Below are 24,399 nucleotides of genomic sequence, written 5' to 3'. Positions count from 1 at the left end.
ATGAAACATACAACTTTCCTCTAGTTCTTTAATGCCCCCCCCCACTATCGTGACCTCAATTCTACCTTACAAATCCGGCTAGACCAGAGCATTTACACATGTACAGATCAGAGCTGGAAACACAGGGAATCCAGTCAGATACGCCCCTCAGGATCAATCATGAGATAATAATAGTGATACCAGGAGGGTAAAGGGAAGGGGCGGGGAGAAAGGGGGAACCAATCACAAGGATCTACATATAACCCCCTCCCTGGGGGATGGACAACGGAAAAATGTGTGAAGGGAGACACCGGTCAGTGTAAGACATGAAAAAAAAATTATCAAGGGTTCTTGAGAGAGGGAGGGTGGGGGAGGGAGGGGGAAAATGAGGATCTGATACTAAGGACTCAAGTAGAAAGCAAATGTTTTGAGAATGATGATGGCAACAAATGTACAAATGTGCTTGACACAATGGATGGATGGATGGATTGTGATAAGAGCTGTAAGAGCCCCCAATAAAATGATTTTTAAAATAATAAATATTTTTAAGTATAATGAGTTTTATGAAATGAATACGTAAACATTCCAAGCATAATTCTGTCATTTTTTATACTATGGATGGAATTGACATTACTCTGGGCCCTTAGAATGCACTATTGCCCAGACGAAGATTAGCAAGGAGTAAGGAATGTAAACTTGTGATTTCCACATTGGCCCGCCTTAGAGAGAATCCTGATTAAAATGGCCATGTTAACAATTGTTAACAAAAGATTAGTTGTCAATTCTGTCCGACCATCAGAACAGGCTGAATCAACCACTGCTCACAGGCAGGTCTGCCCTGTCCTGCAGGGCTGGTACGAATCAGCATCAGTTTGAAGGCAGCGATGGGGTTTGTCTGTCTGTCTGTCTGTTGCCTCACAGATCCAGGAAAAAGCACTGCCCTTCTCTTCCTTCTAGCCCAGCGGTTCTCCACCTTCCTCAGGCCACGACCCTTTCAGACAGCTCCTCATGTGGTGGAGGTCGCTCCCCCCCCCAAGCATAACATTATTTTCACTGCTGCTTCATCACTGTGAGTTTGCTGCTGTGATGACTCAGGCCATCCCTGTGAAAGGGTCGTTCAACGCCCCCCGCCAAGTGGGTCTCGACCCACAGGTTGAGAACAACTGTTCTAAAAGAATCTTCTCCTTAGCCACCCAATCCCATCTCCCTGTGCTGCAGTGTGTGAGTAGCCTGGGGCAGTCTAGATGCCAAAGGCTGGCTTTTCTCTTCCTGTGACATGTTTTTTTTTTTTCCTTTGACATTTTCTGTTTATTTCACCATTTCTTCCATTTGCTTTTTTTTAAAATTAATGTTAACAATTTATTAGGGGCTCATACAATTCTTATCACAGTTCATACATATACATACATCAATTGTATAAAGCACATCTGTACAGTCTTTGCCCTAATCATTTTTTTCTCCTCTTTTCTTTTTTTACATTTTATTAGGGACCCATACAACTCTTATCACCATCCATACATATACATACATCAATTGTATAAAGCACATCCATACATTCCCTGCCCCAATCATTCTCAAGGCATTTGCTCTCCACTTAAGCCCCTTGCATCAGGTCCTCGTTTTTTTTTCCCCTCCCTCCCCTTTCCCCCCTCCCTCATGTGCCCTTGGTAATTTATACCTCGTTATTTTGTCATATCTTGCCCTATCTGGAGTCTCCCTTCCCCCCCTTCTCTGCCGTCCCTCTCCCAGGGAAGAGGTCACATGTGGATCCTTGTAATCAGTTCCCCCTTTCCAACCCACTCACCCTCCACTCTCCCAGCATCGTCCCTCACACCCTTGGTCCTGAAGGTATCATCCACCCTGGATTCCCTGTACCTCCAGCCCTCATATGCACCAGTGTACAGCCTCTGTCCTATCCAGGCCTGCAAGGTAGAATTCAGATCATCGTAGTTGGGGGGAGGAAGCATCCAGGATCTGGGGGAAAGCTGTGTTCCTCATCGGTACTACCTCGCGCCCTAATTAACCCATCTCCTCTCCTAAACGCCTCTATGAGGGGATCTCCATTGGCCGACACTTGGGCCTTGGGTCTCCACTCTGCACTTCCCCCTTCATTTAATATGGTATATATATATATACATATACATATACACATATATACACATACATACACACACTTATATCGTTGTTGTTTTTTTTTTGCATGATGCCTTACACCTGGTCCCTTGGCACCTCGTGATCGCACTGGCCGGTGTGCTTCTTCCATGTGGGCTTTTTTGCTTCTGAGCTAGATGGCCGCTTGTTCACTTTCAAGCCTTTAGGACCCCAGACACTATCTCTTTTGATACCCGGGCACCATCAGCTTTCTTCACCACATTTGCTTATGCACCCATTTGTCTTCAGCGATCCTATCATGGAGGTGTGCAGTCAATGATATGATTTTTTGTTCTTTGATGCCTGGTAACTGATCCCTTCGGGACCACTCGATCACACCGGCTGGTGTGTTCTTCCATGTGGACTTTGTTGCTTCTGAGCTAGATGGCCGCTTGTTTATCTTCAAGCCTTTAAGACCCCAGTCACTATCTCTTTTGATAGCCGGGCACCATCAGCTTTCTTCACCACATTTACTTGTTCACCCGCTTTGGCTCCAGCCGTTGTGCCTGTGACATGTTTATATGGATTTCACCTATAGGTCCAAGCCAAAACCTTCACCCCTGAATCACCAGATCGGGTTAAATTTTGAACAAACTCAAAGGACTAAGACATTCCCAATCATTGGAAATACCTAAAACCAAACGCACTGCCACGGAGTTGATTCTGGCTGACAGTGACCCTACAGGACAGGGTTGAACCACCCACATGGGGTTCCAGGACTAAACCTCGAATAGAAAGCCTCATGGTTCTGCAAAGGAGAGGCTGGTGATTTCGAACTGCTGATATTGCTCCACCACTACAGCACCAGGACTTCCCACACCTGCCTGGCAATACTCAGGAGGCTCAGAATGCCAGTGATCATCAAGATGATGAGCAGGCAGCGTTTCGTTCTATTTTTTGTTATGCACTAGGGTCTCATGAGGCAGAGCCAACTCAAATGCAGTAAGAGGGACAGCTGTTATCTGGGACATGTTGGTCCTAAGCTAAGGCTGCCTGCTGACGTTTAGGTGAGCCCTGGGAAGTGACCATCAATTGCTTGAGAAAGGAGGAAAGGCCAGGGACTCATTGCCATCAAGGCGATTCCGACTGATGGCGATCCCCTAGGACAGAGCAGAACTGGCCCTGTGTGCTCCCAAGACTGAAACTCTTTACAGGAGTGGAGAGCCTCGTCTTTCTCCTTCGAGGACAAGGAAGAGGTTTTAAATCTCTGCAAGTGCTTGTGTGGTCTACATAACCGTAATCTGGTGGTGTCATGGTGATGTTCATCACAACGTCAGCAGTTCGAAACCACCAGATGCTCTTCAGGAGAAAAAGGAGGCTTCTTACATAGCTTTCTAAAAAGTTACAGTTTGAGAAACCCACAGGGCAGTTCTACCCTGACCTATAGGGTAATGTGTCCACATCCACTTGACACCAACGAGGAGTTTTGCTTGTTTTGTTTTTAAATAAAATATCTGGGTAGATGAAATGGAATGATAGACTTTAGATTAGATCTACTCTAGAAAAGCTATGTTTTAAGGACGCAGAATGGATTTGTGTGCTTGGTCCTCTCCCTCCCTCTCTTGTTTCTTTCCAAGAGTTTTATTGGCATATAATTTACCCGTCATACAATTTGATCGTTCAATTACATCAAGAAGAGTTGTACAATCATCTCCACCGTCAGTTTTGGAACATTTCTTCATGCTTGTACGTGTGGGTTTTAGCTCCCTCTCTCCTTCGTAAGAGACAAAGAGGACAAGCAATCAACCTGGTCTCCGTCCAGAGGGAGCAGGAAGAGCAAGCCTCCATCAACCCGGGAGCCCACTCCACTCAACAAGAAGCAGTACCAGAGGCGCCACCTTGTGACAGGTAGCAGCTAGATGCTAGGGCACCTTAAACCTTGATTTAGAATCCAGGGACTAGCACGTTACCATGTGTTAGAATCATGTGGGGTCCTCCAGGCAGCCTGTAGCCCAGGAAGGAGCAACACCCCTGGGCTTGCACCAAAGTTAGCATTTGAAGACATACCCATCTTAAAAATGGCCCCGAATGAGAGAGAAGGATGAGGGCCGAGCACAAGGAGACGTACTGGAGGGACAGACACAGCCTGGCCAGGTGCTCACGTCAAACTGTCCGACAGCAAGCTTCCCCTGCCTGCCTGAGCCCCGCTGTGCTTCCCATCAATGCGGCACATGCCACCCTCTTCCTCAGCAAAGCCACCAGGCTCTGCTGGACCCGGAGCAAGTCCCTCAGACTCTGTGGCCTGGATTTGTCATAGACAGGGGAGGGATGGAAAGATCTGGAAAGTCCCCACCGGTGTTGACAGTCGAGTGAGGATCTGTCCGCTTCACAGTTCCGGTATCCCTGACACTGTCCCGGCTGCCAGGAAACAGCTGCTAGCTGGCCAGGCATGCTCCCTGCCTCCACTAGCTTCTAGTGGTGAGACAGAAGAGAAATGAGAACGAATTGAACTGGTCGGATGGTGTGAAGTGCGGTGGGGGAGCAATCCTTGCCTGCTAGCATGGATCGGGGTGCAGGGGTGCAGAGGAGGCTTTGAAGGGTGGTCAGGGAGTGAAGGGGTGACATGAGCGGAGACCTGGACGATGAAAATGAAGCATTCTTGAAAGTGCTTGGGGAAGGTGTTGTGGGTGGAATTGCATCTCCCTGTAAATACATGTTAGTTGGAGATTAGCATCAGCATGGTGGGCCATCTGACCTCCTTTAAGGCCACAAGGGGCAAGGGGGTGCCTCTGAGATGGGGGTCCGACGTATCTCCTCTCTGCAGCCCTGTTACCAATGCAGACGCCAGCTGGCCCCTCATGGCACCCCCATCCTCTGCTGGTTTGATAATGTGTTGCGATGGTCACACCACATAGAACTCCCAGAGAATACTCACAATGAAAGGGTTTATTTGAGAAGTCACAGGCTAAAAGTCAGGATCAGGAATGACTTAGGATACAGTTCTTCAATCAGAAGAGCCTCTTTTTAGCCAATCCCCTAAGTGAGCCTCTCTCTGGCTCTCAGTCCCTCTGCCCCTCAGCCCCTTTGGCCTGACCTCTGCTCTTTCACTATGCCAGTAAGCACCTAGAGGCATGTCAACCTGTAAGCCTCTGCTGCAGGCCACTGAGCTTTCTCGATCTGTTGGTTGGCACCCCTACTGTAGCCACCTCACTCTGTAGCCTAGGAAGCCCCCTGTGCCATCTTGTGCCAGCCTGCTAGCTCTGTGTGCCCGTCTCTCTGCCACTGCTTCTCTCTGTCTCATGTAACATCTCCAGTGTTGAAGCTCTCTGTCTCCTCTGGCTCAGAGGTTCTCAGTCCAGGGACTCTCGGTCCAAAGGACACACTCCATTGCTGGCTCTTCCTTCTTGGAATTGCGAGGAGGTCCCGTTTCCACCTCCGGGATGGCTCCCGCTAAGCCTTTCTGGATGGCGAACCTGACCAGTCTCCTCCGGAGAGTTCCATCCACCTTATTGTCACGATCCCACCACCACCATGCCACACACCTTATTTGGAAGGTGTTTGATCCCTGTGGTGGGCCACAAGTACCTTATTTGGCCATGGGATTTACAAACCCGCGATTGAAAAGGCCAGATCCAAGATGTCCATTGCATGGCAGAAGCCCAAGCCTCTCCCTGTGAGCATCATCTCATTGGGGAACAGGCTTTCTGTGTTCTGTCCGCGCGATCCTATCAGCCTGGGGTGTGTTTTAAACCAATCACTTTTGAGAGAGATCAGATCGGGGGAGGCACCACGGAAAGGAGGAAGGGCGAATGGAGATTGGAACTGAGGAAGAGAAATGGAAAGAGACAGGGAAGACAAGAATAGACAGAGAAGCCTTCTCCGAGGGCTGATGCTCTGAACTTGGACTTGAACTCCCTGAGTCGTGGGAAATACATTTCTGTTCAGGAAAGCCACCGGCTTGTGGTATTTCTGTTGTGTGGCAGCTGTGGGAGATGAAGACAGCATTAGAGAGACCAAGGACCAAGCAAGGGCCCTGCAGGGTCAAGAAGCAGAGGGGAGGCCAGAGAGAATGCTGGAAGGGGCTGACAGTGGGGATGACAGAAGGCCAGTAATACACATCCTTGTGGAGTGACCTGATTTGGTTTTTTTTCTTCCCTCTGTGTCCTGAGGACTGGGTGGGGCCCTAGGGCTGTCCCTTGTCATGCCGGGCATGGGGTGGGGGCAAGGCAGTGGAAATGCCCGAGTCGAGTCGTGAGGACTAGGCCTCCTGCGTGGGTGGCCATCGTGAACCAATCCAGCTGAGCTCTAATCCCTCCCAGAGACCTCTCCTGCTTACCAGGTCCCACCCCTGGCCCAGGAGAACCAGTTCTTCAGCCCAACTGAGCACCTCTCAGGAGTCATGTAACCACGTTTTGGTAGTTAATTGGGAGTGCCCCAGGTACATCCTCATGCCTAACCACGTCCACGTTCCGAACCCAGCCCCAGCTCCAAACACTCAAATCCCCACCTTTTCATCCCACCTCTGTGTTACTCAGGAACCTGATCCCCATTCAAACCCAGAGCCAATCCTCTTGCTTTGGGGGGTGGGGGTTTATAGGAATGGGATAGAGGAGACCTATGGACAGTGAGTTACACCGCGGCAAGGAGGCAGCTTTGTGGGGAGGGAGGTTGAGACGTATGCTGACACCATCCTTCTCTGCATCACCATCTTGCATCTCTGCTACCCCTGGGCTCGCTCTCAGCCCATCTTTAAAAAAAAAATCATTTTATTAAGGGCTCATACAACTCTTATCACAATCCATACATACATCAATTGTGTAAAGCACATTTGTACATTCATTGCCCTCATCATTCTCAAAACATCCACTCTCCACCCAAGTCCCCTGGCATCAGCTCCTCATTTTCTCCTCCCTCCCTGCACCCCCCTCCATCATGAACCCTTGATAATTTATAAATTATTATTTTGTCATATCTTGCACTGTCTGATGTCTCCCTTCACCCACTTTTCTGTTGTCTGACCCCCAGGGAGAAGGTCACATGTAGATCCTTGTAATCGGTTTCCCCTTTGCACCCCACCCTTCCTCTACCCTCCTAGTGTATTGCCACTCTCACCACTGGTCCTGAAGGGATCATCTGCCCTGGATTCACTGTGTTTCCAGTTCTTATTTGTACCAGTGTACATGCTTTGGTCTAGACAGATTTGTAAGGTAGAATTGGGATCATGATAGTAGGGGGGAGGAAGCATTTAGGAACTAGAGGAAAGTTGTATTTTTCATTGTTGTTGCATCACACCCTGACTGGCTCTTCTTCTCCCTGAGACCCTTCCAGAAGGGGATGTCCAGTGGCCTACAAATGGGCTTTGGGTCTCCACTCCACACTCCCCCCCTCATTCACTATGATAAGATTTTTTGTTCTGATGATGCCTGATACCTGGTCCCTTCGACACCTCGTGATCACACAGGCTGGTGTGCTTCTTCCATGTGGGCTTTGTTGCTTATGAGCTAGATGGCCGCTTGTTTACCTTCAAGCCTTTAAGACCCCAAATGCTATATCTTTTTATAGCTGGGCACCATCAGTTTTCTTCACCACATTTGCTTATGCACCCATTTGTCTTCAGCAATTGTATCAGGGAGGTGGGCACACAATGATATGATTTTTGTTCTTTGATGCCTGATAACTGATCCCTTCGGTACCTCGTGATCGCACAGGCTGGTGTGCTTCTTCCATGCTGGCTTCGTTGCTTCTGAGCTAGATGGCCACTTGTTTACCTTCAAGCCTTTAAGACCCCAGATGATATATCTTTTGATCGCCGGCCACCATCAGCCTTCTTCACCACATTTGCTTATGCACCCACTCCCCATCTTCTAGCGTGGAGGACATCCAAGACTCAAGGCAACACTAAGTCCAAAGGATCATGTCCACCACAGCCTCTGATGGGTGCTAACCAGAAGTAGCTGGTGCCCGCCTCTCACTACTGACAGTGAGTGCTGGTCAGGACGGCAGTAGAAAGTAGTGGACAGAGGATGGTGGGAGCGGAGGGGGGCAGAAATGTAGAACAAAATTCAAAATCATATAAAAGACTGATCTTACTGGGTCTCATAGAGACTAGTGGAACCCCCCAAAAGACTCTGGCCCTTAGACACCCTTCAAGCTTGAAAGAGAACCCTTTCTGGGGATCAGCTTTCAGTCAGACAATAGAGCTGTCTTGGAATAGCGAGACCCCTTTTCCCACCTCTGAGACGGCTCCTGCGGTTGAGCTTTTCTTGATGGCAAGCCTGACCATCCCCCTGAGGAGAGTTCCATCCCCCCACATGGTGCATGCTACCCCTTACTTGGATTATGAGCAAACTGTCCAATTCCCTTGTTGGGGCCACCAGCACCTTATTTGCAGAGTCCCACACACTGTTTTCGGGAGATGGGATTTGCCAAACGATGACAGGGAAAGGCTATGTCCAAGATATCCGTTGCATGGCAGGATCCCAACCTCTACTTGTGAATCTCATTGGGGAACAGGTTTTTCTTCGTGTGAACTCAGTACGATCCACCACAGGAGACCCAAAGGGTAGCGCATGCCCACATTAAAGTTCAGAAGACAGGAAGGACAGGCAGAAAAGAAGGAGGGATGGAAGCCAGGAAGAGAATCAGGGAGGAAGTGGGAGGGGATTGTGGCAGATGTGGATGTCTTAAAACAGAGTGGGTCTACATTATTAAATGGGGAAAAAAAACCCTAATATATAAACTACCACCTGAACAATAATGACAATGAAAAAGAAAAAAGACCAAGGGTGGGCCTCTCACACAGCTTCCCCTGGACCTGGGGGAGGAGTTTCCCCAAACCCTAATTCTGTCTGAGCCTCAGTTTGCCCACTCCACAGCCCCCACCTTGTACTTCACTGGAGGTGACTCAGCCGCCCTGTGGGGACAGTTTGAGGGGGAGTTTGCATGGAATTTGCATCTCAAGAGGTGTTTCAGGCTCTGGGCATCCCCATGGAAGGCTTGAGGGTGGCTAAGCAGAGCCCAGGAGGGGAGGCTTGACCAGCCTCGTGACTCAGGACAGGACTGTGCCCTGCCAATCATCTGGGTGTAGGCTTGACTCCCATCCTGAGTCTTCTCCTTACCCCAGCACCCTCCTCCACGTCCCTCCCTGACCCCACTCTACTCTCACTCTCCTCCCCAAGCTCCCCCTCCCCCCTCGCTCTAATCTCATCATTGACTCAGGACTGGAAACATCACTCTCATGCTGTCCTCATCCCCAGCCCAGCCCACCTGGGGGACTGCCTGTAGGTGCTGGGCCCGGCAGTGAGGAAAAAAAGAAACCCGGAGCAGTCTCTAGTCAGGAGAGAGACAGGCATCCCAGATCTAGTGCCATGAGAGCCATTAAAACGGGATGTGCCTGTCCTTGGGGAAGCCGCTTTGGGGGCGCATTCTGAAGGAAGAGCAGGGATTCACCAGGTCTGAGAGGCAGTGCAGGGACAGTGACTGCCAAGGTTCTGTGGTGGGAAGAGGCTGGCCTCACTTCCTTGAGTTTGCACCAGAGTCCCCTTCTCCAGGAGCCCTTTTTTGGTCAAGTTGTGGCTGTGTATCACAGTGTCGCGCACTACCTCCTTGGTGTGATCCCAAGCTAAGATGGTCTGTTTCTCTCACTAGACTGTAAGCCCCATGAGGGCAGAGGCTTGCAATGGGTACGTGACAGATAGTCTCCGGGCCTCCCTCGGTGCCCATCACATGGTAGGGGCTCATGTACTCAATGTCCCTGGATGGATGGATAAAAGGCAGAAGAGAGTCAGGGGGAGACGTGGGTGGGTGAGGCCACTGAGGTAGTAAGTCCATGGGAAAGGGTGGGTGCTGTTTATTCCCAAGGCAACAAGGAGCCACTGCCAGGTTTTATTCCCAACTGATTTGAGCAGATTTGAATCCAGAGAAGATCCACTGATTCCTCACTCCACCCACAACCCTATTCCCAATTGCCATCTGGTCCCCATTCATCACCCAACACAGCTAGGAACCCACTGGAATCTTTTCTTTATCTTGGAGACCCAGCTCCCTTTGGCCACAACGTGGCCTGAGACACTGTGACCTTCCCTCCATGGTGCCACCAGGGAGGAAACATGGTTTGATGCTTCCTGCTTGGCAGGAGTTTGCCCCTGGGAGGAGGGAGGAGGGAGGGCAGGTCCAGCACCACCACGGGACAGGAACGTGACTCTCTCCTCACTCTCCCTGGGTCCAACTGGGGCCCTCACGCCTCCCTGTTCCTCACCTGAGCCAACACCACCTCAGACACAGCTCCAGCCCTTCCCCTGGCTCCCCTTGCTCCTCTGGCTTCGGCTGCTTCGGTGTTTCTCTCAGAAGCTTGCTCCCCCACCCCCAGCCCACTCCAGGTTTATTTCCCAAACTCCCCGCATTGGTTTGCTTCCGCTTGCCAGCAAATTCACTTCCAGTGGAGCCCAACCGGAGTCTACCTTCACCTCAAATCCTCTTCGCAACTTCTTCCTTTCCCACCCGCCCCCATTTGGAGTTTGGGTGCACTTCATGAAAATTAATGACAACATTGATACAGTAAAACTTATAAAGTACTCTCTGTACCCCCACCGTGCTCAATGGCTAACTCTAAGGCCACCAGCTATTCAGCGAGAGCAGAGATGTGCCTACTTGTCCCTGTAATCGTGTCAGTCTAGGCAACCTCGAGGAGGCAGCTCTGCTGGATCATAGAAGGTAGCCCTGAGCCAGAATTGGCCTGACTGCCAGCACACAACAAGGCAGTCTCCACTTTCCCAGCTCCATCCCGCTCACACCGGCTTATCCCCATTGCCCTAGTGTGCTGACTTTTATAAATGTCGCATAGCTGGGCCTGGTCTGGACCCTCAGATGAATGGAGTCATTAGCTCCTTTGTGTCTGGCTTCTTTCACGCAATTGAATCTTGGTGAACTTGGCCAGGTCTCTAGCTTGCATTTTAAGAACTGCTGCGTAGAATTCTATTGTATGAACAGACCACACCTTAGCTATCCATTCTTTTTTAATGTGGTCCATATAGATATATATAATAACCACTTGCCATTTCAGCATGTTTTTTGTCTAATTTAGTGACATTAATTATGATCATTGTGTTGTTCAACTGTTACTATTATTCATTTCCAGATTTTTTTCCATCACAAGAAAACCCACAGAAAACCAGGGCTCATTAAGCACTACTTCCCTCTTTCGCCTTCCCTTCTGCCATCTGTAAGCAAGACATATGACGCCTCTAAACATTGTCTGATTCTGGGGATTCCAGATTAAGTGTAATCATATAATGCTTTTTTTGTGTGGTTGACTTATTCCTCTCAGCATGTTTTTAAGATTCATCCATGCTACGGGTTTCAGACACATCCACTTGAGTTAGCTTATCCCTCTAATTTCACCCCAATTGTCTCCTGAGCTTGTCTGCAATCCGGAGGCTCCCTTAGCCTACACGAAGCAGTAGATTATCCCTTCCTCTTCCTGCCCTCCTTTTCCTAAATTATCTCCCAAGTTTCCTAGCATTTATGTGGTCTCTAAGGAGCCCGGGTGGCCCAGCAGTTATGTGCTGGGCTGCTAATCATAAGGTCAGCAGTTCAAAACCACCAACCGTCCAGAGGGGGAAAGATGAGGCTTTCTACTCCTATAAAGAGTAGAGCAGCTGCACTTTGCCCTGTGGGTTCACGGTAAGTCGGAGTGGACTGAATGGCAGGGAGTTTGCTTGTTGGCTTGTTTTCTTGGGGTCTCTCAGCCTGAGGTTCAGTCCTCACTAGCCTCCCTGTGGCAGACTCTGGGCCCTGGAGCAGAAAGACAAACCAGCCTTCTGCTAAAGCCACTGTGGACCCCACTTCCCAAAGAGGAATGGCTAGGCACAGGCCACCCTGAGAGCAAGTGTGTGCCACCCCTCCCCCAACTCCCACCCACTAGGGCCCCTGGAACTAATGCAGGTCACCCCTAGCCTGTGGCCCTGTTTAGCTGGGGAGCCATAGGTATAGCCAACAGGGGTGGGCAGGAAGAAAGAGCTTATTAGACTGATAAAGATCTGGAGGCCCCGCCCAGTCCCCTCCCCCAACGTCCCTGGGGCCCTGGCTCAGGATGGACTGGCTTCCCCACCCTGAAGACACCTTCATCCCAGGCATCTCTCTCCGCCCTCTCAGAGACTGGCCCAGCACCCTGCGTGAGAGAGCTGTAGCCTCCCTGCCAGCTCCCAGAGGTCTTGGAACCCAGACTCAGTCACTCCACCACGACTGGCCCCGCCCCACCTGTCTGCCTGCCTGCCTCTGCTCAAAGCCAGCCAGGGCAGCAACTTCCCCTGGCTGTAGGCTGTCACCTGTGTGTGACACCCCACTTTGGGAGGCTGGCCCATCTGCTGCTCTGCATCTGGCTTGGCTTGGACTCCAGTGTGGCTCCCCAACAGTGTCCGGGATTGAGCCCCACACTGCATCCTGAAGAATAGCCATGGCCACCTACAAAGTCAAGGTGGCCACGGGCAGTGACCTCATGTCGGGGACACTGGACTCCATCTCGCTCATCATTGTGGGGACCGAGGGAGAGAGCCACAAGCAGCAGCTGAACCACTTTGGAAGAGACTTTGCAACTGGGGCGGTGAGTGTGTGTGTGTGTGTGTGTGTGTGTGTGTGTGTGTGTGTGTGCAGGGACCTGAGGACCAGATCATGGCCAGGAGAGACTGGAGAGGCCCGGGCACAGCAGAGTCCCAGGGGGACACCCCTCACCCTAGATCTGGCTCTTTATCCCCTTCCCACTCTGGGGTCTCCAAGACATCCTCTTCTTCCTCCGTGGCTCACCCTCTCTCACCTCTTTTCAGCCATTCTTCACCTCTCCTCCTGCCCCTTTCTCAGTGTTTCTCTTCCTCCCTCAACCCCTGTCCTCTTCCTCTCCCCCATCCCTCCTCCCTCTTCCCCCTCCCCATCTCTCTTTCTGTCACTCTGACTCTGCTAATTTAAGTTACATCACAACTGGCTGACATTTGCATTGGATTCTCTGTGACTTACAATGGCATTAGACCAGCCTGGCCAGTGGGGACCAGTCTGCTCTGAGATGAGAGGCATCCTTGGCTGGCCTCTCCATCCTGATCTGCAGTCAGGCCCACCCCCCTGCTGTTGTGCGGTCTCTGAATGGGTCATTCTGGCCACCAAAGGCCTCTTCTGAGGCTCAACATCTTCGTGGATCAATGGGGCTGGCTGGATCACCTCTCCGGAGCTGATGAGCCCAGAACATTCAGGAGGCTTTGAAACCCACCGTCTCCCTTCAGACACTTGCCTCTTGGGGGACTGCACAGCATTGCTGCCTCAGGTGGTTGAGGAGGGAGTAAGGGAGTAAGGGAGAGCATGCGTCCTCCAGAGATGGGGAAGTAGAGGAGAAAGGGGGCTGGATGAGCCCAGCAGGGGACATCCAGGCTGGAGGGGCCAGAAGTCATCTTCCCAATGTCCTACCTCCCCGTCCCCTGTCCACTTGGAGACCATCAGTCTCCAAACAGGAGATGACCTTCAGTCACCTAGGTGAGCAGGGCCTGGGTGAGGGGCCAGGTTAGTGGGTGCCCACAGAGCCAGGGTCCAGTCCTGTTCTCTCAGCCACCCCTGTGCCCTGCCCAGGTGGACGAGTACACGGTACACTGCCAGCAGGACCTGGGCGAGCTCATCCTCATCCGCCTGTACAAGGAGCGCTCCTTCTTCCCCAAGAACTCCTGGTACTGCAACTACGTGCAGATCTGCACCCCCAACGGCCGCATCTTTCACTTCCCTGCCTACCAGTGGATGGATGGCTACGGGACCTTGGCGCTTCGGGAGGCCACAGGTGAGCCCTCACTCCCTCCATGCTGGAAGACTTCGCCGCTCCAGCGGCCATCTTCTGGGGTGAACACCCCCCCCCCCCAACACACACACACACACACACATACACGGGAGAAAGGCCTGGGTCACCCACTGTCAACCCTCCTGGCTCTCCAGGTGGCAGTGCCACCAGGGGGTCTCCAGAAGTCCTGCTACTTGCCCAAGGGTTGGAAACTGGAGAAGCAGAGGCGTGGGGGGTTCAGGGCTCATCTTGGGACCCCAGCAGCTGTCTGGACAGGGGTTCAGGAGTTCACTCTTGTTTGTGCACCCCTCCTCCACTGGATGCCCATAGGGTGCCCTGCCTGGCACTCTCAGGGTCTCTCGTGTCCTGTAGGTGCAAGACTGATAAAATGCCCTGTAACTCAGACAAGATGCCTTAGCACTCCAACAGGACTCGGTTAGCACCCCTGGAGGACCCAGGAGGCCCCGTCTCCTGGAGTGCCCCATCATTCCAAATGATGTCTTTCATTCTCTCCCTGCCCCTGAGCCGTTCCGGACTCATGGTGACCCTCCAGGGCAGGGAAGAGCTGCCCTGGGGGTTTCTGAGACTGTCGCTGGTTGGCAGCAGTGGAAAGCCCCATCTCAGGAAGCACTGGGGTTTCAACAGTTCTCCCCGACGCTCTAGGAGGGTCTTGGACGTTCTCAGGAAGTCTTGGCTTTCTCGTTGAGCATATTTTAGATGGAAGGGATGCTTTATTGGTCCAGAGAATTCCTTGTGACGCGGGTAGGACACCTTATTTCCCCAACTGGGGCTATTCTGAAAAACAAACACCCCCCCCCCGCCCGCAAGCCCAGGTGTAGATGAGTTGATTTTGAGTGACGGTGATGGGGACCCCATATGGCTCACAGTAAAGTTGTGCTCCAAGAAGGTGTTCAGGGTGTCTGTGCTTCTGAAGTCGATTGTCAGGCTTTTCTTCCGAGGTACCTCTGGGTGGTCATGAACAGCCGGCTTTTTCATTAGCTGCCAAGTAGGATAACCAGTGCACCAGGGACTTCCTTACTCCCAAACCAAACCAAGTGACCAGCCAGGGATCCCCTGGGATGGAGTAGAACCGCTCCTTCAGGGTCTCCAATTAAGGCAGCGGACAGTCTCATCTTTCTCTCCCCAGAGTAACTGGTAGGTTTGAACTCCTGGCCTTGTGATTAGCAGCCCAACTTGTAACCCACTGCCCCAGTGGAGCTTCTTTCATGTACTTCAGAAGGAATCCCTCGATCTACTGAAAATCAGGCCCAGTCCAGTAGGATGTCCTGTCACTGACACAAACTGTTAGCTTGGCTGCTCTGTGGTCACCTCCTGACCGGTTCCCGAGAACTTGGTTGGCTCCTATGGGGAAGGGACAGGGCTTGGGTTCCTGGGCAGCTTTTCTCGGGGGACTTGGGTCACCTTTCCACTATGTGGCACTACATGGGCCTGTTCTCCCCTGGAGGCCCATTCTTGCTTATCCCTGCCCCCATCTCACCTTGAGGTGAGTGAGAGGAGGCCCCAGGAGCCATGGTCCCCAGTTCCCTGCATCTAAGCTCTTTCTCCCAGGCGTCATTGTCCTGTGACTAGGGCCTTCTCTGGAAGGAGCCCCAGCCCAGGGAGAGGCAAGGGGTAGAAGGCAGCTGACCTGGGACAGGGTGGGGCTGGAAGACCAGCGGGTCACTGGGGAAGGAGAGTCTCCTCTCAGGGTGATTGGTCTGAAGGCCGTGGACGCAGGGGACCAGCAGGATGAAGCTGGGCGGCCAAGCAGGAATGGGGTTGGGTGGGGCAGCTACCATGCAACACAGGGACAGGAGACTTGAGTCACGGGCCCTCGAAGGAGTGAGACTCCCGCCCTGGGGATGAAAGCAAGCTGGGTTTGTGTGTTACACAACTCCACGGGGCCTCACTCACCCACAACGCATTGGCTGACGCAGATGGATGAGGAAGGGGGGGGCCAAGGATGGACCTGGGCGGGAACCATGGGGCCGGACAGCAAGCTTGGGTCTCTTCCTCTGTAAAATGGAGTTAACCAGTCAATGGATGTGAGGATCCCATGAGGTGATGTTTACAAGGAATTTCCCAAGCCAAATGCATGGCTAGCAAGTCTCATGGTGCTAGAGAGAGGCTTTCTGAGACGGTTCGCTTTCAGAGAGGCAGCCAGCCTCATCTTTCTCCCAAGGAAGTGGCTTTGGGCTTCGAAGCACCAACCACCACCGCCCAGCCCACAGCAACCACCCCCCCCCCAACCCCCGGGCTCTTCAAAAGGGTTTTGAGAAGGCTCAATCAACAGTGTCAGGTCCGGGAGACCTTGAAAAACCCCAAAGCTGGTGTTCAATCACCCACCAAGCGAGAGACCTCCACTCTGCACCACGGGGCTGGGCTTGCCAGGAGCTGAAATCTACCCCCTGCATGTCGCTTGTTTCATCAGTGACCGCGGGGTCATCCAAGGGGAGCCCTGGAGGCATCGTGTCATGCCTTGGGCTGCAAACTGCTGATCTTGAAACCCCCTGCCACCCCTGAGAGAAAGCCAGGCCTTTCCACTCTCAGGAGAGTTACAGTCTCGAAACCACCCTCTGAGTCCGAATCACCTCGGTATGGTTTCGCTGGGTGCTCAGTGTGCTAACTCAGAAGCTGAAGGCCCTTGGTTCGAATCCTGCCGCCTCTGTTTCCCGGCCCCCCACCTTGTAAAAATGGGAGTGTAGTTCACCACCTTTAGCCCGAATCGTTGGAACTAGCAGTGCTTTGGGATGAGTTATTTTTAGTTTTGGGGGAGATGCACCTTCAGCCGGTGCCCTGCAGAGCTGACCTGGGAGGAGGAGGGGCTTCCCTGGAGTGGGCGGGGCAGATTACGGGGTGGGAGTGGGGCTCAGCCCTTGAGCCGCCTTTTGCCTGTCTCCCCCCACCCCCCTCCAGGAAAGACCACCGCGGAGGACACGCTGCCCATTCTCCTCGCCCACAGAAAGGAGGAGATCAGGGCTAAGCAGGAGCTCTACCAGTGAGGGGGATGGAAGGAGGGTCGTGGGTGCGGGGTGGGGCCCAGTGTGGTGCCGCCGGGCCTGCAGGCCCACAGACTCTGCTTCTTTCGCAGCTGGAGGGTCTTCGTTCCCGGCCTGCCCAACTATGTACACATCCCCAGTTACCGCCCTCCAGTCCGGCGCCACCGCAACCCCAACCGGCCCGAGTAAGCCCCCCACCCCTCTGGGGCTTGCCCCACCGTGGTCACCCAGGCTCCTGCCCCTTCGCAGAGATGCCTCGTGCCCGGCCCCAGCCTGATCTACTTCCCTACACAGGTGGAACGGCTACATTCCGGGATTTCCCATCCTCATCAACATTAAGGCCACCAAGTTTCTCAACTCCAATTTGCGCTTCTCTTTCATCAAGACGGCCTCCTTCTTCATGCGCCTGGGGCCCAAGTGAGTTCGCCCAGGCCCCCTGCTCCCCTCCCTCGGCTCCATCCGCACCCCCACCTTCCCGAAGGTCCAGAAGGTCTGAAAAGACCTAGGGGTGCAAAGATATGCAGACCCAGAGGCCTGGAGCCAGGCACCCAGAGGCCCAGACAGCCAGGCACCCGGAGACCCTGAGAGCCGGAGACATAGACCGAGACCCTGAGACTCAGGCGCTTAACGGGGCAGGGACGCTCGGTCAAGGGCCTCGTGGGCGCCAGGCAGCCTCTGACACGCCCGCTCCCCCCCACCCCACTCCCATCTCCTAGGGCTCTTTCATTCAAGGTCCGCGGCCTGGTGGACTGCAAACATTCATGGAAGAGACTGAAGGACATTAAGAAAATTTTCCCTGCCCACAAGACTGTCACCTCTGGTATGCGGTGGGGCATTCCGAGTCGAGTCGTGCCTGGGGGAGTCCGGGACCCTGGTGGGAGGACGGCGGCGCGGTGGAGGGGCAGGAGGGCTACCTGAGCTGAGGCACTAAAGGACCAGGTGGTGTTGGGGAAGCCTTTGGCGAATTAAGTGGGCGCGCCCTCTGGCGGTCACCTGGAAAACGTCGCCCTGGGCTCCGCGGGCTCCGCCAGAGGTTTGGGGTTCTTAGGACCATTCCCAGAGGCCTCTTGGGCGCCCCTTGTTTCCCGGGGCCCAGGGCCTCTGGTCCTTGCCTCTCGGGTTTTGACCCTCCCGCGCCGCCCCTCCAGAGTACGTAGCCGAACACTGGGCAGAGGACAGCTTTTTCGGGTACCAGTACCTTAATGGCATCAACCCGACGGTGATCCGCCGCTGTACGCGGATCCCAGACAAGTTCCCTGTCACAGATGACATGGTGGCGCCATTCCTGGCCGAAGGCACCTGCCTGCAGGCTGAGCTGGAGGTGAGACTCTCCTTCCCCCTCCCTGCCTCCCTCTTTGGCAGGCCCTTCTCTCACCCTGCAGGGGGCCCCCACCCCCATACCCTTACCTCCCCAGCCTATCATTGGGTGGGTCACAGGTGCTCCGTGTTGGGTGCCTACCTACCTGCCCATGATGCCTCCCTTTCAGAGGGGGAACATTTACCTGGCAGACTACTACATCTTGGAGGGCATCCCCACCGTGGAGCTAAGCGGTCAGAAGCAGCACCAGTGTGCACCCCTGTGCCTGCTCTACCTGGACCCGGAATGCAGAGTGATGCCCATTGCCATCCAGGTGCCCAGGGGTGGGCTGCTCAGGGGCTTCTGGGCATGTGCATCTGAGTGGGGCTTGGGTACCTGTGTGTCCTCGCATGGGGCACTTGTGTGTGTGCCTGCGTGTTCACCCCAGGCAGGGGGTGTGCATGGCTGGGCTGAAGGTTTTCTGTGTGTTTCTGCGTGTCTGTTCCCTGTCGCGCGAGGGGTGGAGGGGACAGGCAGTATGACCTGGCCACTCTCCATGGGGACTCCTGCATGGAAACCACATGTCCCCAGGTGGATAGCCCACTGCAAACCGTGGGGTTAGTGTCTGCGGGTCCCAGTGTGTGGCTGTGGGCCCTGAGCAGCCCCGGTATGCACAGGTGTAGACCTGAGCAGGTGGGAATGTGCTTGGTAGTGGGAGCTTGGCTTGTTGGCGTCATCCTTCCCTCTCTTGGGTACGTCAGCCCCTGGGAGGTCAGTGTTAGGGACATAGAGCTCATCTGACTTAGCCGCCACCTTGGGAGACTGGTCTGGAAGGTGAGGGAGCTCAAGGGGCTAAAAAGGCAGGTGAGGATGAGACAGACCAAAGTCCCCCCCACAGGGGGTGGGGGTGAGGGAGCGGTCACGGCCCAAGGCTCCTGGCTGGTTAGTTGTGCAGCCCGCCCCCTGCACATCCCAATGGTGGCTTTGGGGGTGAGGTGGGAAAGGCTTCTCACAGAAGGCAGTTTGGGAGCTGGGCCACATGGGAGTGGGAACAATTAGTAGACGGTGTTACAGGAACAGTGACTGTGGGAGGGCAGAAAGGCCTCGGGCTGTGCCGAGGACAGATGGGCAGGGGGTGGCAGCGGCTGACCCTGTGTGTGGATCTCCGCTGGGCCTGTAACCGCCGCCCCCCTTCTTCCTGACCCCTAGCTCGGCCAGACTCCCGGGCCTGACTGCCCCATCTTCCTGCCCAGTGACTGCGAGTGGGACTGGCTGCTGGCCAAGACGTGGGTGCGCAACGCCGAGTTCTATAGCCACGAGGCCATCTCCCACCTGCTGGAGACCCACCTCATGGCGGAGGCCTTCGGCCTGGCCATGATTCGGCAGCTCCCCATGTGCCACCCCCTCTATAAGGTATGGACCTGGGGGAGGCGTCTCTGGCAGGGATCACTGCCCTCACCCAGCAGAGACAGGGACCCCTACTAGACCTGAGGAGTCAATTGGGGACCCCCAACCAGGGCTTCCTGAGAGGTTTTTCAGATGTGACAGAAGCTGGGGCTGCAGACACAGAAGTGCTGAACTCCTTTTGGGGTGCAATTTCAGGGTACCCTCATTATCTTCCCCCCATGCTTTCTCCCCACAGCTCCTTGTCCCCCACACCCGATTCACCATCCAGATCAACAGCATTGGGCGGGCCCTCCTCCTCAATGAGGGGGGGCTCTCGGCCAGGGTAAGGCCTCCATTCTCACCCCGACATGACCTTCGAGTTCCTTCTGCCCTGTGTTTGCAGCTAGACTCCAAGCAGGACTTCCCATTTGCCTTTAGAGCCTGCCTGTGGTGGGGTGAAGGGAAGAGAGTGGTTAAGATGGGGGCTTTGTCCAGAAGGCCCAGAGATAGAGCCTGGCATGCACAGTGTGGAGTGCCAGGTCTCCCGGGGACTGGGATAAGGAGGACTGGGGCTAGAGGGACAGTCACTTGGCTCTGAGTGTGTGGTGGGGGGAGGGGATCAGAGGTAGGCAGGACCCCTGGAGAGGAGTATTTGCCCCAGGCTCTGCCTCCCCCTGCATAGGGGACATCCCTGGGCCTGGAGGGCTTCGCCGAGGTGATGGTTCGAGCCCTGTCACAGATCACCTATGAGAGCCTCTACCTCCCCAATGACTTTGTGGAGCGTGGGGTCCAGGACCTTCCCCAGTATTACTACCGTGATGACTGCTTGGCTGTGTGGGATGCCCTGGAGAGGTAAGTTGGGGCCAACAGGGAATAGCATTCAAGGTGTCAAACCCGGAAGTTGGGAGAGGTGGAGAGGAACTTGGAGGGACCTGTGCTTGGGTAGGTGTCATAGGGGGTGTGGCCTTAGGGACAGGTCTGGGGTCTTTTGTGACTGTCACATGCACTCTCAAGCTCTGATATCACTTAGGAAGCCTGCGGGGCCCTTCCTTGTTTGAGCCCCCAGCCCACCTCCGCCAGCCCTCTGTGCACCTCCCTTCATCTTTATATGGGGAGGGCTTTATGTACTTCCTGATGTACCTCTTGCCAGGCCATTAATTCTCTTCACCTCTGCCCCAGAGGTCTTGCCCACCTACCCTGAGCAAGACCAGGGCATCCTGAGGGAAGGTAGGTGAAGCAGCAAGGCTGGGGAAGGCTGAAGGAGGGTCCAAACTGAGGCGCCCCCCCACCCCCCCACAGGTATGTGACAGAGATCATCACCTACTATTACCCAAGTGACGCAGCTGTGGAGGGTGACCCTGAATTGCAGTGCTGGGTGCAGGAGATATTCAAGGAGTGCATGCTGGGACGCGAGAGCTCAGGTATGGGCCTGGACACCAAGACACCCAGCTGGGACAGCACTGCCACAGGGCCCCAGGGTCCTCCCAGGCTGGATATTGTCATATTGTGTGCTCAAGGAGGTCATGTCATGTCCCAAGGATTGTGTCAGGGAAGCCTGAGGAGTAGGCTGTAAGAGCCCAGGGAATCTCAAGCTGAGCTCGATCTAACATCTTCAGGAAGGGGCTCTTAGACCCCCGGGGGGGGGGGTTGGGAAGCATCCTGAGTGGGAGCAGCGGGAAGAGAGGCCGTGAAGCCAGGGAAGACATGGCAAATCCAGGGATCTGGTCACAGTCTGTACAGCACCTTCCACTGGGAGTTGAGCAGGCTTCTGGCAGGGCTAAGGCTGCGGCCTGGGAAAGGCTTGGTGGAGTCGGAATTTGGAATGACCCCTAGGAGGCCCAAGGGAGACCCAGTGTGCGTTGGACTTAGCAGTTTGCACCTGACCCCCGAAGACCTCTTGGGGTCTTGTTACAGAGGGGAGGTGGGGACAGGGGCTTGACTAGGCGGAGGTCATGGGCATGAAGAGGACTCACGAGCTGCTTGGGAGCTAGAGGTGACAGGGTAGAGGACTCTAGAAATGGAGAGTTGTCAGAGGAAACCAGTCCCTAACAACCAAAGGGTCCCTGGGCGCAATTGTACGGCGATAATAGCTAAAGGCTATCGTGAAGTCATGGAAGATAGGAGAGAGAATAAAGGAGTCAGACACATTGCATTGTGACACGCTCACCTCAGCCCCTCTGGGTGGTCCACGTGGAGGTGGGAGGAGAGAGAGCAAGTCTTTACTGTCTTGGGATATTTATAGATAGCCATAAAACATGCATATTCAGGAGTTACACACGTCACAAGGTGGGTAACCACAGTAAAGTCCCTGAGCTCACAGGGGAGGAAACCTATTACCTGCCTTGGGGGAAGACACGAGCGGGGATGGGTGCCGAGGCGAGAGGAGATAACAAGAGTGTTTGCTTCTACAGGGAGACACACCCAATCATGTGTTCACTTTAAGGCAGCAGGGCGGTTAGGAGAAAGTCTGTGGGAATGATATTTAAAGCAGGATCATGTACTTGGACTTCATCTCTATTTTACCAAAGTGGTGGCTTTCCGACGGTGGATTACTAGCTTTCCAGATTCCCTCTGTTATAAGTTAGGGAATAAGTCCTAGTCATATTTCCCTCCGTGTCTGTTTCCCACAGAGAGTAAGGTGAGGGAGGGAGGCTCAGGGTTTGGGTTTTCACAACAGGGGTTGGGGGTGGGAAGTGGTTCTTTCCCTGAACTGGGAGGCCTTGAAGAAGGGTTGGTTTGGGAGGAAGATCCTTTGATTGAGTTCCTTTTTCAGAATTGGGGTCACCATGGCAACCAAGCCTCTCTTGAGAGACAGCAGGGAAGAGATGTGTAGCTCTGTTAAGCAGGTGTGAGAGCCAGGGCCCAGCTGCTGAGAAATCGACTGGAAGGGACCAGAGTTTCCCAAGAAATGGGGAGGCAGAGAGGAGTGGACGGGGCAGGAAAGCCAGTATTCTTCCCATAGAGCAGCGGTTCTCACCTGTGGGTCGCAACCCCTTTGGGAGTCGAACGACCCTTTCACAGGGTTCGCCTGATTTCTCACAGTAGCAAAATGACATCTATGAAGCAACAACGAAAATAATTGTATGGTTGCAGGGGTCACCTCAACACGAGGAACTGCATTAAAGGGTCTCGGCATTAGGAAGGTTGAGAACCACTGTCATAGAGGGAAGCCCTTCCAGAACTTTCCCCAGATCTGGGACCAGGGAACCCCCTGGGTAAGCTGGAGGAGGCATCCGAGGGCCCACCCAGGAGCGGTCATAGAGGCCAGTTGGATCTACTGGAGGCTGCGCCTTGGATTAGGGGTAGGAGATGTGACTGGGAGGGCCAAGCAGGCAGGGTGACAGCATGGATGTGGCCGCTTGGAGCCTTGGCAAGACCGGGTGAGCTGGGCTTGGCCGTGCCCCCTGCTGGGCAGCCAGGACCAGAGCTGGACTGACGCTTCTTGGGCCGACCCCTACCCCTCAGGCTTCCCCACCTGCTTGCGCACAGTGCCTGAACTGATCCGGTATGTCACCATCGTCATCTACACCTGCTCTGCCAAGCACGCGGCTGTCAACACAGGGCAGGTACCCATGCTCACCTCGCGCCAGTCATGACCTCAAACCCAACCTCACCCACAACCCCAAGTCCAGTGCCAACCAGTCTCAGACAAGTCTCCACTTCAACCCCAGGCTCCCTGAAACTGACTTCCACTGCAGTCCCTAGTCTAGCCCCAATCTGGGTCTCAAGTCCCAGCCCCAGGCCCAGCTCAGACCCTACCCCACTTCCACTGCCCACCTCAGCCCCAGCCTTAATCTCAGCGCAGCCCCTGCTGCAGCCAGCTCCGCTCCAAACCCAGCCCAGTCCCAACCGGCTCCAGCAGGAGTCCACGTCACAGATGCATGGGGTGAGTGTGGCCCGACCTGGGGTGCTGTGACCCGGCACCCGCTTCCTGCTCTACCCGCAGCTGGAGTACACCTGCTGGATGCCCAACTTCCCCTCGTCCATGAGGAACCCGCCCATGCAGGCCAAGGGGCTGACCACTGAGGAGGTCTTCATGGACACGCTGCCGAATGTGAAGACCACGTGCATCATCCTCTTGGTGCTCTGGACTCTCAGCCGGGAACCTGATGATAAGGTGCCTGGGGCGCTGGGGTGCGGTGGGCAGGGATGTGGAGCCTGGGGAGCTCTCATGCAGCCAGAGCTGCGGGGTCTGCCATGGGGAGCGGCCAGGGAAAGGGGCTGCTGGAAGATGGCGCGCGCACGCGTGTGTGTGTGTGTGTGTGTGTGTGTGTGTGTGTGTGTGTGGAGGGGGAATGGAGGGGAGAGGAGGGGGGGGGCTAGTCCGCCTGGAGGGCCAGGAAGGTGGGGATGGCCCTGGCTCATCTCCCTGTTCCATGGCCCCAGAGGCCCTTGGGCCACTTCCCCGACATCCACTTCGTGGAGGACGCGCCCCGCAGGAGCATGGAGACCCTGCGCCAGCGCTTGAACCAGATCTCCTTCAACATCCGCCAGCGCAACAAGTGCCTCCCGATCCCCTATTACTACCTGGACCCCGTGATGATTGAGAACAGTATTTCTATCTAGGATGACCTTTGCAAGGCCGCCGCACCTGCCCTCACCCAACTCTTTTCCAAAAAACAAAAGAAAACAAAAAAGCAACAAGAAACCCAAAACCAAGTCAAACGCATTCAGTGCTTGGCACGGCAGTTTTACTGGGGCGCGGGTTGGTGCAGGGCTGGGCTGGCCGTGTCAGGATGAACTGTGGGCGCTGGCTCACAGAACAGTGCTCCCCTCTGTGGCTGGGGGGTGCGGGTCGGGTCGGGGCAGGTCCAAATATTCCTCAAGATCTGGGCCAGGCG

General features: G+C 54.3%; 1 protein-coding gene across 1 annotated transcript; it reads left to right on the top strand.

Moving 5' to 3' along the window:
• Positions 1–12,523: 12,523 nt before the first annotated feature.
• ALOX12B (arachidonate 12-lipoxygenase, 12R type) lies at positions 12,524–24,124 on the top strand. Its single transcript, XM_075559124.1, has 15 exons — positions 12,524–12,670; positions 13,678–13,879; positions 16,793–16,874; positions 16,968–17,060; positions 17,170–17,292; positions 17,592–17,695; positions 18,024–18,196; positions 18,363–18,506; positions 19,382–19,585; positions 19,815–19,901; positions 20,241–20,410; positions 20,858–20,979; positions 23,024–23,124; positions 23,505–23,675; positions 23,945–24,124. Exons 1-15 carry the CDS (start codon positions 12,524–12,526, stop codon positions 24,122–24,124), a joined length of 2,103 nt encoding a protein of 700 aa, XP_075415239.1.
• The last annotated feature ends 275 nt before the right edge of the window (positions 24,125–24,399 follow it).

This window comes from Tenrec ecaudatus, chromosome 10 (assembly GCF_050624435.1).
Source record: "Tenrec ecaudatus isolate mTenEca1 chromosome 10, mTenEca1.hap1, whole genome shotgun sequence".
NCBI lineage: Eukaryota > Metazoa > Chordata > Mammalia > Afrosoricida > Tenrecidae > Tenrec > Tenrec ecaudatus.
This window is presented reverse-complemented; position numbering and strand designations above follow the sequence as displayed.